The 14,956-nt window shown below is 42.2% G+C and overlaps 1 protein-coding gene across 1 annotated transcript in view; it reads right to left on the bottom strand.

The window, feature by feature from the left end:
* Positions 1–1,295: 1,295 nt before the first annotated feature.
* The window catches only part of LOC110533641 (transmembrane protein 211-like), a 179,306-nt gene continuing 165,645 nt past the window's right edge, over positions 1,296–14,956 (bottom strand). Inside the window, exon 3 of the mRNA XM_021618051.2 lies at positions 1,296–4,026. Within this exon, the coding sequence (XP_021473726.1) occupies positions 3,800–4,026 (227 nt within the window). The 3' untranslated portion in view covers positions 1,296–3,799. The remainder of the gene's footprint in view (positions 4,027–14,956) is intronic.

Below are 14,956 nucleotides of genomic sequence, written 5' to 3'. Positions count from 1 at the left end.
CAAAAGTTTATCTCAATACTTTGTTATATGCCCTTTGTTGGCAATGACAGAGATCAAATGTTTTCTGTAAGTCTTCACAAGGTTTTCACACACTGTTGCTGGTATTTTGGCCCATTCCTCCATGCAGATCTCCTCTAGAGCAGTGATGTTTTGGGGCTGTTGCTGGGCAACACGGACTTTCAACTCCCTCCAAAGATTTTCTATGGGTTGAGATCTGGAGACTGGCTAGGCCACTCCAGGATCTTAAAATGCTTCTTACGAAGCCACTCCTTCGTTGCCCGGGCGGTGTGTTTGGGATCATTGTCATGCTGAAAGACCCAGCCACGTTTCATCTTCAATGCCCTTGCTGATGGAAGGAGGTTTTCACTCAAAATCTCACGATTCATGGCCCCATTCATTCTTTCCTTTACACGGATCAGTCGTCCTGGTCCCTTTGCAGAAAAACAGCCCCAAAGCATGATGTTTCCACCCCATGCTTCACAGTAGGTATGGTGTTCTTTGGATGCAACTCAGCATTCTTTGTCCTCCTAACACGACGAGTTGAGTTTTTACCAAAAAGTTATATTTTGGTTTCATATGACATTCTCCCAATCTTCTTGATCATCCAAATGCTCTCTAGCAAACTTCAGACGGGCCTGGACATGTACTGGCTTAAGCAGGGGAACACGTCTGGCACTGCAGGATTTGAGTCCCTGGCGGCGTAGTGTGTTACTGATGGTAGGCTTTGTTACTTTGGTCCCAGCTCTCTGCGGGTCATTCACTAGGTCCCCCCGTGTGGTTCTGGGATTTTTGCTCACCGTTCTTGTGATCATTTTGACCCCACGGGGTGAGATCTTGCGTGGAGCCCTAGATCGAGGGAGATTATCAGTGGTCTTGTATGTCTTCCATTTCCTAATAATTGCTCCCACAGTTTATTTCTTCAAACCAAGCTGCTTACCTATTGCAGATTCAGACTTCCCAGCCTGGTGCAGGTCTAAGTTTTGTTTCTGGTGTCCTTTGACAGCTCTTTGGTCTTGGCCATAGTGGAGTTTGGAGTGTGACTGTTGGAGGTTGTGGACAGGTGTCTTTTATACTGATAACAAGTTCAAACAGGTGCCATTAATACAGGTAACGAGTGGAGGACAGAGGAGCCTCTTAAAGAAGTTACAGGTTTGTGAGAGCCAGAAATCTTGCTTGTTTGTAGGTGACCAAATACTTATTTTCCATCATAATTTGCAAATAAATTCATTAAAAATCCTACAATGTGATTTTCTGGATTTCTTTTCTTCTCATTTTGTCTGTCATAGTTGAAGTGTACCTATGATGGAAATTACAGGCCTCTCATCTTTTTAAGTGGGAGAACTTGCACAATTGGTGGCTGACTAAATACTTTTTGCCCCACTGTATATGTCGCAACCTTTTAGTGATTACAGTTATTTACCTCTTATGAATAAACTGGCAAAGTGTCAGCAGCATAATTCAACACAAGTACAGTTTGTTCTATCTGTCATTACCTTCAAGCTTTTAGAAGACATATGTTTTTTTTCTTCTAGAGAATATTTTAATGTTCAGAAGCACATCTTGAAACACATACAAGACAAGTACAGCACACATAGAGAAAATAACAAAATTACAACTGTTTTACACTACAATATCCACAGTTTAAGCAGATGTAGATGGTAACCTGATATTAATAGTATTGAAGTAACTTGTCTTGGTTCTGTTATAAAGGCACACGTTGGTATGGTCAGAGCAGATCATCTAATCTAGATAAACTGTTTTACTATTAACTAACCACAACTTCATCTGCACTCTAGTCAATCATTTCTAGACAATGCTGTCTTATCTAATTGCCTTTAGCCTGATTTAATGTAGTCCTGAATTATAGTGTATAGCTAATATTGCGTAGTGTTGGGGTTAATTCCTATTTAATGTGAAATTCGAATTCAGTTCTTGAATTCACTCATGAAGTGGAGAATTTACATTTAATTTAATTTGAATTTCAACTATCTTCAAGTTATGGAATTGTAATTAGACTGTTGGACTGCTTGAATTGGAATTGAATTCAAATTGTAAAAACATTTAATCTTTGGAATTGAAATAAATTGGAATTCAATATTTGTACATTTCCCAGTTAATGGAATGAATGCACATAGTATCAAACATTGACTGCATTATTTGTTTTAAATCATTTCAACTTGTATTTCTATATTTCCAGTTTAGCTGGGCGGTCTGAACTGTGACATGATCAGCCTGAGGGAATTGAATTAGAATTTGTGGAATTGTTGAGGATCCTATTGGATAGGGAATTTAATCATTAACATTGGAATTGAAAGGAATTGAATTCTCTAAATTCAAGGACTGGAATCAACGACCTGGACTTTAAATGTAATCAAATATAATTTACAGGGAAAGGGAATTTAATTAGAATTTGTTGAATTAACCCCAACCCTGGTATTGTCTGGTGTAAAAACTGAAACAATAATGACTTGGGTTAACAAGACAACCATATTAACACTAGGAACTCTGGGAAAAGGTTGGTAGAAGGATGTCATGTCATCCCAACATAAAATGTATAACAAATGCTTTTCATATGTCTTCAAAAGTTAACTATCAGATGTAAGTATAAGTATTATATTATTACTATGCACACCTATCTATATTAATTTGTCTTAAAGGCAGGTCAGACACTTCTATATTGTTTGGTACAGCTCCTTCACTGAAACATATTTATTCAACTCTTTCTTTAGAATTTTTACTGTCCAATAGTCCATTTAAAACCATGTTGAAGATGTAGGCTAAGTCAGATGGTGAGTCCCCAAGGGTCATTTTTCACTGTGCTACATGTCCATCTAATGACATCCATTCAGTCAGTGTTCAATGCTGGATAAAAACGTCATCTGGATCTAAACCTTTATACAATCCACTCTCCTCAAACTCCACTGGACAGAATCCTTGATGCGCTCACTGTTGAGACCTGAGTCCGTGTTCATATCCTTTCTAATCCTCGCTTTGTCTTGATGTCAAACGGGTCTCTCATTGTCTTTACTGTTCGCCAAATCCGCATTGATCCATTGGAGATAGAAGCATGTCCATGTTTTTTGATAACTGTAGAAATGTCTCATATTGTCTGTTAATCTCAGGCCATACTTTACCTTCTCATTAAGATTCTCCTTATTTTCACACCTTCTCTTTTGCAAACAACTCCCTGATTATTCTGGAATGATATATTTAATGACCACTCTTATTGCCCACTTAATGTCACCATGGATTCATATTATGGTTCTAGTCCTGACCATCACCCTCTGTCTGGTTACAGTAATATTAAACCAATGTTGTATGTATAACATGATAGGAATGTTTATGCGCTGTATACTTCTGTCCATCTGAACAGAGGGAGTTGTTGTCAATCCTTGTGTTTCTTTCAAATGTATTTTTTTTCCAGAAAAGATACTGAATATGAAATAAGTCTAACCAGAAATGCAGTCACAAATTGACAGTAAATGTGAATTAATAGTCATAACAATATGAGTTAACGTTTGACATTATTGGGAGATTTTTTTTTAACAGAACATAGTTCCATTCAATTAGGTCAATTATTAGATCAAAGAAATAGCTTTTGTATGAAGGAAGACAGTACATAAATGTTGTTCACAGTTGGGTATAGCCTAGTTGTATGTCAGAGGCAGGGCTTTTTAAAATGGCATCCTACTGAAGAAGTGGATGCAGGGGTTTCTCCCATCTCCATCATACAGGGAAGTAGGAAGTACTGTAGCAAACTGACTGGATGAGGTTGGGGAAGGTGGGGTCAGTTGTTGTCCTATAAGAGAGTGGGCAGTGGGGTTGGGGACAGATGCTCCTTTGGTGCGTATTTGGCGAAAAAGGGTAGGAAGAGTGTGAGCATGACGGCGACGATGGCCAGCATGTATCCCCAGCCGATCTGGCAGTCCCCGGCATAGTAGATGTCTGAGTCCCCGCAAAAGGACCTCACCAGGGTGGAGTTCAGCCCAAAGGGATAGACCAGCAGCCCAGACCCCATGATGAACACTGGAAGAGAAAGGATAGATGAAAGAGGCGTTGGTTACAACCAGGGATACACTCAAATATGTAAGACATGTCATAGTGTTGTGTTTGGTCATGGATTTCATTGTTGAGTATATCTTGAGAGAGCACTGAACATCCCTTCTTGTTCAGCTTCCAAAAAACATTTCTAATGTCCCTCTTTCTCCAACTGAACTAAATCCAGCTGTAAAAGTGTCCATCCTGGCTCATTACTTTGAGATTGGGAAGTGTTCCTGGAACATCCTGGTAATGCTGACTCCTGGCCACTTGGTGGAACTAGAGGTTCTGCATTATGAGTTGACAGCGCAAAGATAGCCCACAGATACGGTCAACAGTGTAATGTAGGAGCTTCACCATCTGCCTTATCTCCAATTGTACCCTGAATAGCCCAAGTAGGAATATAAATCACTATTGAGATTGAGTCTGTCAACTCAGCCAGGGAGTGATGGAGGAAGGACTGATAGAGGAGAGGGGGTATGGGGCTTTTATATATTAAAAAAGACCCCTGATGGCTCTTGATTGACAGGTCTGGCTAATGAAAAGTGAATCATGTCTCCCAAAATCCATTAGCACTTCTCATGCCAAACTGACGACCACAAGAAAAGAGCCCAGCACTTTAATACACATCGATCAACTTTCACAGACAGTATCACATCCTCAGTGCTCAATGTAGCGATGGCGAGAGAGTGGCTCAGTTTAAAAATGGAGTCAGGTCTGCCAGCCAGTGCTGCCAAGAAACATCTATCGACTGCTGAGTATCATCATTACTACTCATTTCAGGAAAAACATAAAAGGTTAGATTTCCATTATATTGGAATGTCATTGTGTGTCTTTTAAGATAAAAGGAGATAATAAATAGAGTATGGATTTGGACAATGAGCAGTTATCCATAACTGTCTGTCTATAGAACGCATTAAACACGTATCATCTTTTGTTCATGTATTGATTTCAGATCTTCAAGGACAGTGATGCAGCAGGGTTGATGGGAGTGTAATAGGGAATTCATGAGAGAAGGTAATGGGGATGTCAAATATGAAATTGTTTTGTGCTGTAATGTACACTACCGTTCAAAAGTTTGGGGTCACTAAGAAATGTCCTTGTTTTTGAAAGAAAAGCAAATTTTTTGTCCATTGAAATAACATAAAATTAATCAGAAATACAGTGTGGACATTGTTAATGTTGTAAATGACTATTGTGGCTGGAAACGGCAGATTTTTTTAACGGAATATCTACATAGGCGTACAGAGGCCCATTACCAGCAACCATCACTCCTGTGTTCCAATGGCACGTTGTATCATTTTAAAAAGCTAATTGATCATTAGAAAACCCTTTTTCAATTATGTTAGCACAGCTGAAAACTGTTGTTCTGTTTAAAGAAGCAATGAAACTGGCCTTCTTTAGACTATTTGAGTATCTGGAGCATCAGCATTTGTGACTTCGATTACAGGCTCAAAATGGCCAGAAACAAAGAACTTTATTCTGAAACTCATCAGTCTATTCTTGTTCTGAGAAATGAAGGCCATTCCACGTGAGAAATTGCCAAGAAACTGAAGATCTCGTAAAACACTGTGTTGTGCATCGTGGGAGGCCCCGGTGCACAACTGAGCAAGATGACAAGTACATTAGAGTGTCTAGTTTGAGAAACAGACACCTCACAAGTCAACTAGCAGCTTCATTAAATAGTACCTGCAAAACACCAGTCTCAACGTCAACAGTGAAGAGGCGACTCCGGGATGCTGGCCTTCTAGGCAGAGTTGCAAAGAAAAAGCCATATCTCAGACTGGCCAATAAAAATAAAAGATTAAGATGGGCAAAAGAACACAGACACTGAACAGAGGAAGATTGGAAAAAAAGTGTTATGGACAGACGAAGTTTGAGGTGTTCAGATCACAAAGAAGAACATTTGTGAGACGCAGAAAAAAATGAAAAGATGCTGGAGGAGTGCTTGATGCCATCTGTCAAGCACGGTGGAGGCAATGTGATGGTCTGGGGGTGCTTTGGTGGTGGTAAAGTGGGAGATTTGTACAGGGTAAAAGGGATCTTGAAGAAGGAAGGCTATCACTCCATTTTGCAAAGCCATGCCATACCCTGTGGACGGATCTTAATTGGAGCCAATTTCCTACTACAACAGGACAATGACCCAAACCACAGCTCCAAACTCTGCAAGAACTATTTAGGGAAGAAGCAGTCAGCTGGTATTCTGTCTATAATGGAGTGGCCAGCACAGTCACCGGATCTCAACTCTATTGAGCTGTTGTGGGAGCAGCTTGACCGTATGGCACGTAAGAAGTGCCCATCAAGCCAATCCTACTTCTGGGAGGTATGGGGTGAAATCTCTTCAGATTACCTCAACAAATTGACAACTAGAATGCCAAAGGTAATCATCAAGTCATCATTGCTGTAAATGGAGGATTATTTGACAAAAGCAAAGTTTGAAGGACACAATTATTATTTCAAATCAAAATCATTATTTATAACCTTGTCAACACCTTGACTATATTTCCTATTCATTTTGCAACTAATTTCATTTATGTTTTTTTATGGAAATCAAGGACATTTCTAAGTGACCCCAAACTTTTGAACGGTAGTGTATATGGATTTTTTGGTAAGGGGGGCTGTACATTTAGAAAATTCCCATGCATATCTCAGAGAGTAGGTAGATAAATAAAAAAGCCCCCTGAGAGTGACTGCTGAGGATCATGCTGGTAAGGAAGAGAAAGAGAGAGATGGAGGGGGGAAAAGGGAGAAAGACAAAAGGAATGGGGAGAAGGTTGTGTGAGTGGGTAGTCGTCAGCTCATTACATTTATCTCTGAGGTGGAGGATGAGGCTGCTGGAGCCCCAACCCAGAGTGGAAGCTGAGGCTGCTAAATATCCCCCAACCCACCCAGAGTTCTGTCTCTGTCCTGCTCAGAATGGCCACCTGTTTATCTGTCGGTGCCTGGCTCCTCAAAGCAGCCCGGCTAATAACACTTTAAGGGCCTTCTCTCTCATTGGCTTTGTGGAAAGTGAACAAAGACACAGGCAGGGTTTCCTTTTCAAGGCCCTTCCCTCGCTGTTCCCTCCCACACAGAGATATGACAGCAGTCACACACAGCCTGCCTGCACCCCAGCCACCAAAATCCAAATAAATAATGAAGAAACTCGCCAGGCCACCAAATAATCGATGCAGGAATGAAATCAAACCCCACAGACTTGAACCAAGTGGCACGAGAGCCTTGAGCATCATTGGATTTCATCGACAGAAGCTGGAAGGTAGGTATGTGGAGGTAGGGAGCAATGTTTGTCTGCATCAGATAAGCCCTGTGCCTCAGGTCGATATGGTCTCTCCAGGCTGCATAGCTCTGTTAATGGAACAGACGTACAAGCCTGATGACCCTGGACTCAGTATCGGGAGCTGAGGGCTGCTGCACACACACTCCACCTGGATTCAGTTTAGAGACTAGCAACTGTGTTATTGTATGGGACTACTGGAGATATTCAACTAAATCGTTTGCCTTTGATTCTTCTTGCATGGCAATGATTCAAATGTGTAGTCTATGATATGATACACGTATATACTGTATATATGATGGATTAGCTGTTGAGGATGTACTGTATGCATACATGTATATACATAACATTTCCTGATTTGACTCATGTTCAATCTTGAGTAAAAGGTGAAAACTGTATTGGAGAGCACATGGTAGCAGCCCACAATGGAAACTCAATCTCATGACGATAGAAGCTTCCATAGCAGTGTAATCCACAGGATGTTGGTGGCACCTTAATTGGGGAGAACGGGCTTGTGTTATTGACTGTAGAAGAATCATTGGAATGGTATCAAATACATCAAACACATGGATGTCAGGTGTTTGATCCCATTCCATTTGCTCTGTTCCAGCCATTATTATGAGCCGTTCAGCAGCCTCCACTGGTATAATCCTATGGGGACGTACAGAGACGAAGGGAGCGGTGTAAAATGATGTGATGCTGTGAAACTGCTCATGGTAACCTCACAGCATAAAAAGTAAACAATGTAGCAACCGTTGAACTGACTTATATACTGTAAACTGCACATAGAGCACCAAGCATGATCTAAATCCTAAAACAACAGTGGTCATTTGGATGGGCGTCTCGGAACTGGTCACACACACAATGAGTATCCATCGGGAGTGGGCGGGGGGGATTCTTAACGGTCCACTTGGCCAGTTGGGCGGCAGGTACAGCAGTAATGAAGGCAGTTAGCCATGAGGAAGAGCCGTTAAAATGTAATTACAGGAGTTTAAAGAGCCATCTCCTCAATAGCTGCAGAGCAGTAAAAAGCATTTAGCACAGCACTCTAAAACATGCAGCTTCTTCTTCCTTCCTGTTCCTATTAGGTACCGTTTACTGTGCTTCCTGCACCATTCACACACACACACCACACCCATGTGCACATATGCACTCACACACACAAACACACACACACATTCACACAAACCATGTACATTCTGGGAGATGGGAAGGTTGCTGGCAATGGCATGATGTGGAGAGAGGGAGATTATCCAATGGCAATCAGGTGGGACTGCAGGGAGGGAGGGAAGGAAGGAGCGACGGAGTCCATCAGAACAAATAATGGGGAAGAGACAGACAGAGGTAACAATGGGGAAAGGATAGTGTAGGTCACACAGGGGCTAATGTGTCTCATTTACAGATACACCCCACTCCCATACAGACATGCAGATACACACACAGACGGACACTTCCTATGGAGCAGTGACACCTATGGAGATGACTACCATCACCTGCCAAACTCCACCTGTATTGTTATAACAACACGTGTCACTCTAGATCCTGATGAAAATGTACAGCAGAGCAAGTGAGAAATTAGCATGTAGAAACAGTAAAGAATCACTGATGATGCTTTCCCTGCAGCCCCTAAACATAGATAAAGTAATTGGGATCACTTGGAGGCCTAACACAGACAAATGGTGAAGAGACATTGCAGCACCCACATCACTGCTAATGCTTCTTTACTGCAGCCTGTCTGGCTGAATACAACAGCAGAGCCGACGTGATGCTAATGATAGTAAATCACCAGCCAAAACAGATGCCTGCCTCTCTGTTCAGCAACATATGCTGCTTGGGAATATTCTATGAGTTCATCCATATGGGTTTGACTTGTTATTGCTCAGGCTCATCCGTCCTCTGTGGTTACACCACTGGCAGGGTTATCCTTGAAGTTTGAAATCCTGGATTTTTTGTAATGTTTCGCAATGGGGATAATTGCTTGTGGAGAACAACTTGTGAGAGAGATGCAGAGAGATGCTCTGCAGATGGTAACATCATGCTCTCCAGATGTTGTTGACAAGTGCAGAAGCACTATGTTTCATTGTTCATTTCCACAGGTAGCTGTGGAAGTCAGCAGGCCAAGGGTCTGTGATTATCACTGAACCTTTAGCGTAGTCAATCCTCTAAAATAAACATCAATACTTCTGTAACAGTGTGTTTATTCTTCAATCAGATTCAGGAAAAGAAGAGAGTAAAGGAGAAGAGAAGAAGAGAGGAGATGTGATGAGAAGACTGGCAAAGCTCAGTCGAGGTGTACTGCAGCCTTGACTCTCCTCTGTCTTCCCTGGACTCATCATTGAGAATATGACAGGAAAGAAGCAGTGTTAGAAGGAGAGGAGAAGATAGGAGAGCTCAGCCTTGACTCTGACTCTCCTCTCTCTCTCTCTCTCTCTCTCTCTCTCTCTCTCTCTCTCTCTCTCTCTCTCTCTCTCTCTCTCTCTCTCTCTCTCTCTCTCTCTCTCTCTCTCTCTCTCTCTCTCTCTCTCTCTCTCTCTCTCTCTCTCTCTCTCTCTCTCTCTCTCTCTCTCTCTCTCTCTCTCTCTCTCTCTCTCTCTCTCTCTCTCTCTCTCTCTCTCTCTCTCTCTCTCTCTCTCTCTCTCTCTCTCTCTCTCTCTCTCTCTCTCTCTCTCTCTCTCTCTCTCTCTCTCTCTCTCTCTCTCTCTCTCTCTCATCCCTTGACTGAACTAGTGAGACATGCCACATCGCCCTTGAAGATGATACTGAATTGCACGGCTGTGAGAATGAGAAAAATATTGAGTACATTTCATGAAGGTATTTGAGGAGAACTTCTTGGCTTCTTGACCTGTCCCCGGAGTGAGGTGTGTGATGAGGTAGCGTCCATGCGTGACAGTGCATTAACTCTCGGCTGGGTACCACGGTAACACCGTGGTAACTCTGTATAGTACCAATCACACAGGATGGACTGAGGTCCTGATTCACTCTCTGGGTCAGGCTCTGGAGGGCTATACACAGGGACTGGGAGGTCTTACTGAGAGTATATGATACCACTATCTCATGGGTACGGTACAGACTTCATACCAATATCTTTGGGTGGTGTGTGCATTCACTCTGATACTGTAGGTTAGTGATGTGGATCATCCATCACCCATTAAAATTAAACACTGTGAACCTTACACTCTCTATAGTACTAATCTATTAGTACAAATACTTTTGGCATATTCAAATGAAATTGTTCCCTGTTGATGAATCATTAAATGAAAACGTTAGGTTGTGACACATGACCTTTTAGTTGTCTAGTCAGTCCAATGCCCTGTGGGGCTGAGGGTTATACAGTGATCTCGCTCTACCAGTGAGTAGTGAAGTGGAGTGTGTGTGGCCCAGTCTTAGAGGATGATGTGGTCATCATAGAAATGGATGACTTGAATGGGCATTATGTCGACTGTACCTACACAAGTTGAGTGTACCCATGCTAGTAATTCTATTTCTTTGTTGGTCATCCTGTATTTCCTCCACGTACCATCAGAGGGCTTAATTACAAGCCATTCTCCTGCTGCTGCTGTGGGCCTTGAGGGCCATTCATTATAACGCTAAGATTTCTACTTTGGATCAAACTTTATTACCTCCCAACACTGACTGTGTTAACTCAGTTAGCACTGAGGACAGTTGCCCGTGGGATTGAATTAGAGATTGATGGGATGGCTCCCTCCCGGTCCTGGCCTGTATGTCCATGGATACATCCCAAATGGCACCCTATTCTCTATGTAGTGCACTACTAGTGCCTGCCATTTGGGCCAGTTGTAGCCAGACATGGCTGGCTGGAGGCAGTCATTTGTCTGTTCTGTCTGTTCCCACTGGCTCTGTTTGTTAACGACTACAACTACCGCCCCGCACTGATTACTGCCACTCAGTAACAGATCTGGGTTCAACTGTGTCAGTACCACAAATGGCTGAACACACAAATCTCTACAATAGAGTTTTACCCCATGGTTAGAAACACTGGTTCGAATCTGAGGGTAAGCTAAGGTCAAGGGAACAACAGAGAGCGTTGACAGCAACTCTCACTTATTCAAGAGGGGGAGCTTTGACACTTGACTTGACAAGTTACAAGACCACAGAGTTAAGTATGATAATCCTTTAGACAGGGAGAGAGGAGATTTAATGGATTGACAGTGGCTCCTCTTCTCCTCGTCCCCTCTACTCCTATATCTGCATTCCAGCCTTGCAGCAAATATGGTCGATGAATATGAGGGCTAATGTTGTCCCGTGGGCTGCTTATCTCCTATGACCCACAAGCACATCTGTGACACTCCCAGCCCTGGAACAAGTCAGCCACCACAGGCCCAGATAACAACCACAGAGACCAGGTACAGGATGCTACAGAGTGTCTATCCACAGGTGACTGCTCTCAGCCCTGAAAGGAACTTTCCATTTGGCTGCTGTCCCAATTGGGATTCTACCTGCCTGCTACTGTGCACTGAAACAACTAGGGGCAGTACAGTCACCCACATACAGAACAATATGTTGTTCTCTCCATGACATAAACATATGTTACCTGAACTTACCTTACCTAACCACGTATCTGAGCGCTAGTGTCACAGTAACTAAACAAAGACTGTTCCTCTTTACAATGAGAAACACATTGTTATTTTTACTCCTCTGTCAGATATGTGTTCTTGCAGTGTTTCCTTGCAAATATTTGGGAGTGTGTGTAAAAAGAATGATGTATAATAAATCTCTATTTGCCAGCACAGCACTCATTTGTTTGTGTTGCCAGCGCTGTTTGTCAGTGATGAAACTCTGTGACATGAAACATGCTGTAGGCCCTGGAAATACCAAGAAATATTCTTTAATTACAGTTGCAGCCTCATAGCCATACATCAAACCAGTTTTTCTGACGTGCTTTCCTTCTAGTGATTATTTTTCCTGTTGTCTACCTTTCCCCTGGATTTGATTAACAGATGCTTCACATACACAACAGGACAGGTGTTTTGATCCTGCCTACTATTTGCATATCTATTTTTTCACCAATAGAACTGCAACTGGCGTTCTGTGGCAAAAAGGTTAGTGTTGACAGTTGTTAGATCTATGTATCTATTTTTATAAACGAAATAAGTTTGCGGTTTAAGATTTGTTCTTAAATCAATGTGTGTGTGTGTGTGCTGCATGTGTGAGTGTGGATGTGATTGTGTGCTGTGAGTGGGGTTGTGTTTGTGTGTTGTATGTGCGAGTGTGGTTGTGTTTGTGTGCTGTGAGTGTGGTTGTGTCTGTGTGTTGTATGTGCGAGTGTGGTTGTGTGTGTGTTTCAGTCAAGTCATTTCCTATCATTTCCTACCATAAAGCTCTATAATGAAAGCAGAAGGGGTGGCAGTTGGGATACGGGTGTCTCTTGGAAATTGTTTTTCATCGCTCGCATGCGGAACCTATTTCCATTTCCGTCTTCTTTTCCAGGCAGGTAGATGATAGGTATAGGCGACCTCTCCTCTCCCCCTGGTCTGAAGGAGATGGAGGAGAGGAGAGTGTTCCTGACGGCCCACCATCACATTAAAGCTACAGGCATGTCGGACCATGCTGTCTGAGTCTGACCATGCAGGGAATTAAACAGGGACTGTGGAGACGACAGGAGGATTCTCATCTCATATGCCAATCTACCATGCCTTCCATGAATATGTCTATGTGCTACTGGGGTGCCACAGATAGAGGCAAGGGTGATGTGGATATCAAATAACATGGCAAAATGTACTAATCTCGATTGCATGGAGTGAGGAAAAGTTTAAAGGAATATGTGTTGCAGATATGCCTACTGATTCAAGAAAGAATCACCTGTTTTTATCCACATCTATATTCCTCTATAAACATGTCACAATGTGCTCAGGAAGATAAATATTCCATATTCTGGAATGAAGATTAAACTTTATTGCTTGCAGCTACAGATGTAGGATCTTAATTTGACCAGTATTGTCGGAGCAAAATAATCATGCAGCAACAGTATTCTGTTACGCTCGTTGATAGATGAAGACCAAGGTGCAGCGTGGTAGGCGTACATTTTACTTTATTTTCAAATGACACCAAAAAACAACAAACGAACGTAAAGCTCTGTGGCACTAAACAGCAACTATACAAAGGCAAGATCCCACAAACTAGGGTGTATAACAAGCTGCCTAAGTATGATTCTCAATCAGAGACAATGACAGACAGCTGCCTCTGATTGGGAACCATACCCGGTCAACAAAGAAATAGACAAACTAGAATGCCCACCCAAATCACACCCTGACCTAACCAAATAGAGAAATAAAAAAGGCTCTCTCAGGTCAGGACGTGACATATTCGAACATTTAGTCCACAATGTTGCTTGATCGGTGGTTAGGCTATTAGCTGGACAAAAGTAGGCTACATAAAAAGTGTGATACTGTTAATATACCTACCTGTGTGTTAGTGAACGTTTTCAAAGAATTTATGTAAATCACAAAGCTTATCTGCATTTCCTGCAGCGCAGTAAAATTCACCTATAGGATGTGGTATGGTGTGTTTCAGGTATTCAAATGGGACTGTAGCAAAGAGTGGAACATAGTGGGGTAGTGGGGAATAAAACAGCAGGGAGGGATCACATCTTAATGTGATGAGCTGTGCAATAGCAGCAGTCTGCACAAGCCATGATGATAATTAAGCACAGTGTGCCTCTGGGAAATTATGCTAACGGTTGCTTCTTCTTGAATCACCTTAGTACCTATAAACATTTGGCTGGAGATGATCATGCAACCAAGAACAAACACTCACACACACACACACACACACACACACACACACACACACACACACACTCACTCTCACACACACACACACACACACACACACGCACACACGCACGCACGCACGCACGCACGCACGCACCAAAAGGGAAGAGAGATAAATATGTTTTTAGGCCAAGGCTCTTTAGAGGGAAAACAATAGCAGGAAATCTCTGGTACCACACAGAACCTACTGGGCACAGATGTCAGTTCAATTTTTTGGTATTTTTATTTCACCTTTATTTAACCAGGTAGGCTAGTTGAGAACAAGTTCTCATTTACAACTGCGACCTGGCCAAGATAAAGCAAAGCAGTGTGACACAGACAACAACACAGAGTTACACATGGAATAAACAATAAACAAGCCAATAACACAATAAACAAGTCAATGACACAGTAGAAAAAAGAAAGTCTATATACAGTGTGTGCAAAAGGCATGAGGAGGTAGGCAATAAATAGGCCATTGGAGCGAATAATTACAATTTAGAAGATTAACACTGGAGTGATAAATGAGCAGATGATGATGTGCAAGTAGAGATACTAGTGTGCAAAACAGCAGAAAAGTAAATAAAATAAAAACAGTATGGGGATGAGGTAGGTAGATTGGGTGGGCCATTTACAGATGGACTATGTACAGCTGCAGCAATCGGTTAGCTGCTCAGATAGCTGATGTTTAAAGTTGGTGAGGAAAATAAAAGTTGATTTTTGCAATTCGTTCCAGTCACTGGCCGCAGAGAACTGGAAGGAAAGGCCGCCAAATGAGGTGTTGGCTTTGGGAATGATCCGTGAGATACACCTGCTGGAATGTGTGCTACGGGTGGGTGTTGTTATCGTGACCATTGAATTGAGATAAGGCGGA

The sequence above is a fragment of the Oncorhynchus mykiss genome, chromosome 10, assembly GCF_013265735.2.
Source record: "Oncorhynchus mykiss isolate Arlee chromosome 10, USDA_OmykA_1.1, whole genome shotgun sequence".
Classification (NCBI taxonomy): domain Eukaryota; kingdom Metazoa; phylum Chordata; class Actinopteri; order Salmoniformes; family Salmonidae; genus Oncorhynchus; species Oncorhynchus mykiss.
The sequence above is the reverse complement of the archived record's forward strand: the minus strand, read 5'-3'. Positions and strand labels throughout refer to the sequence as shown.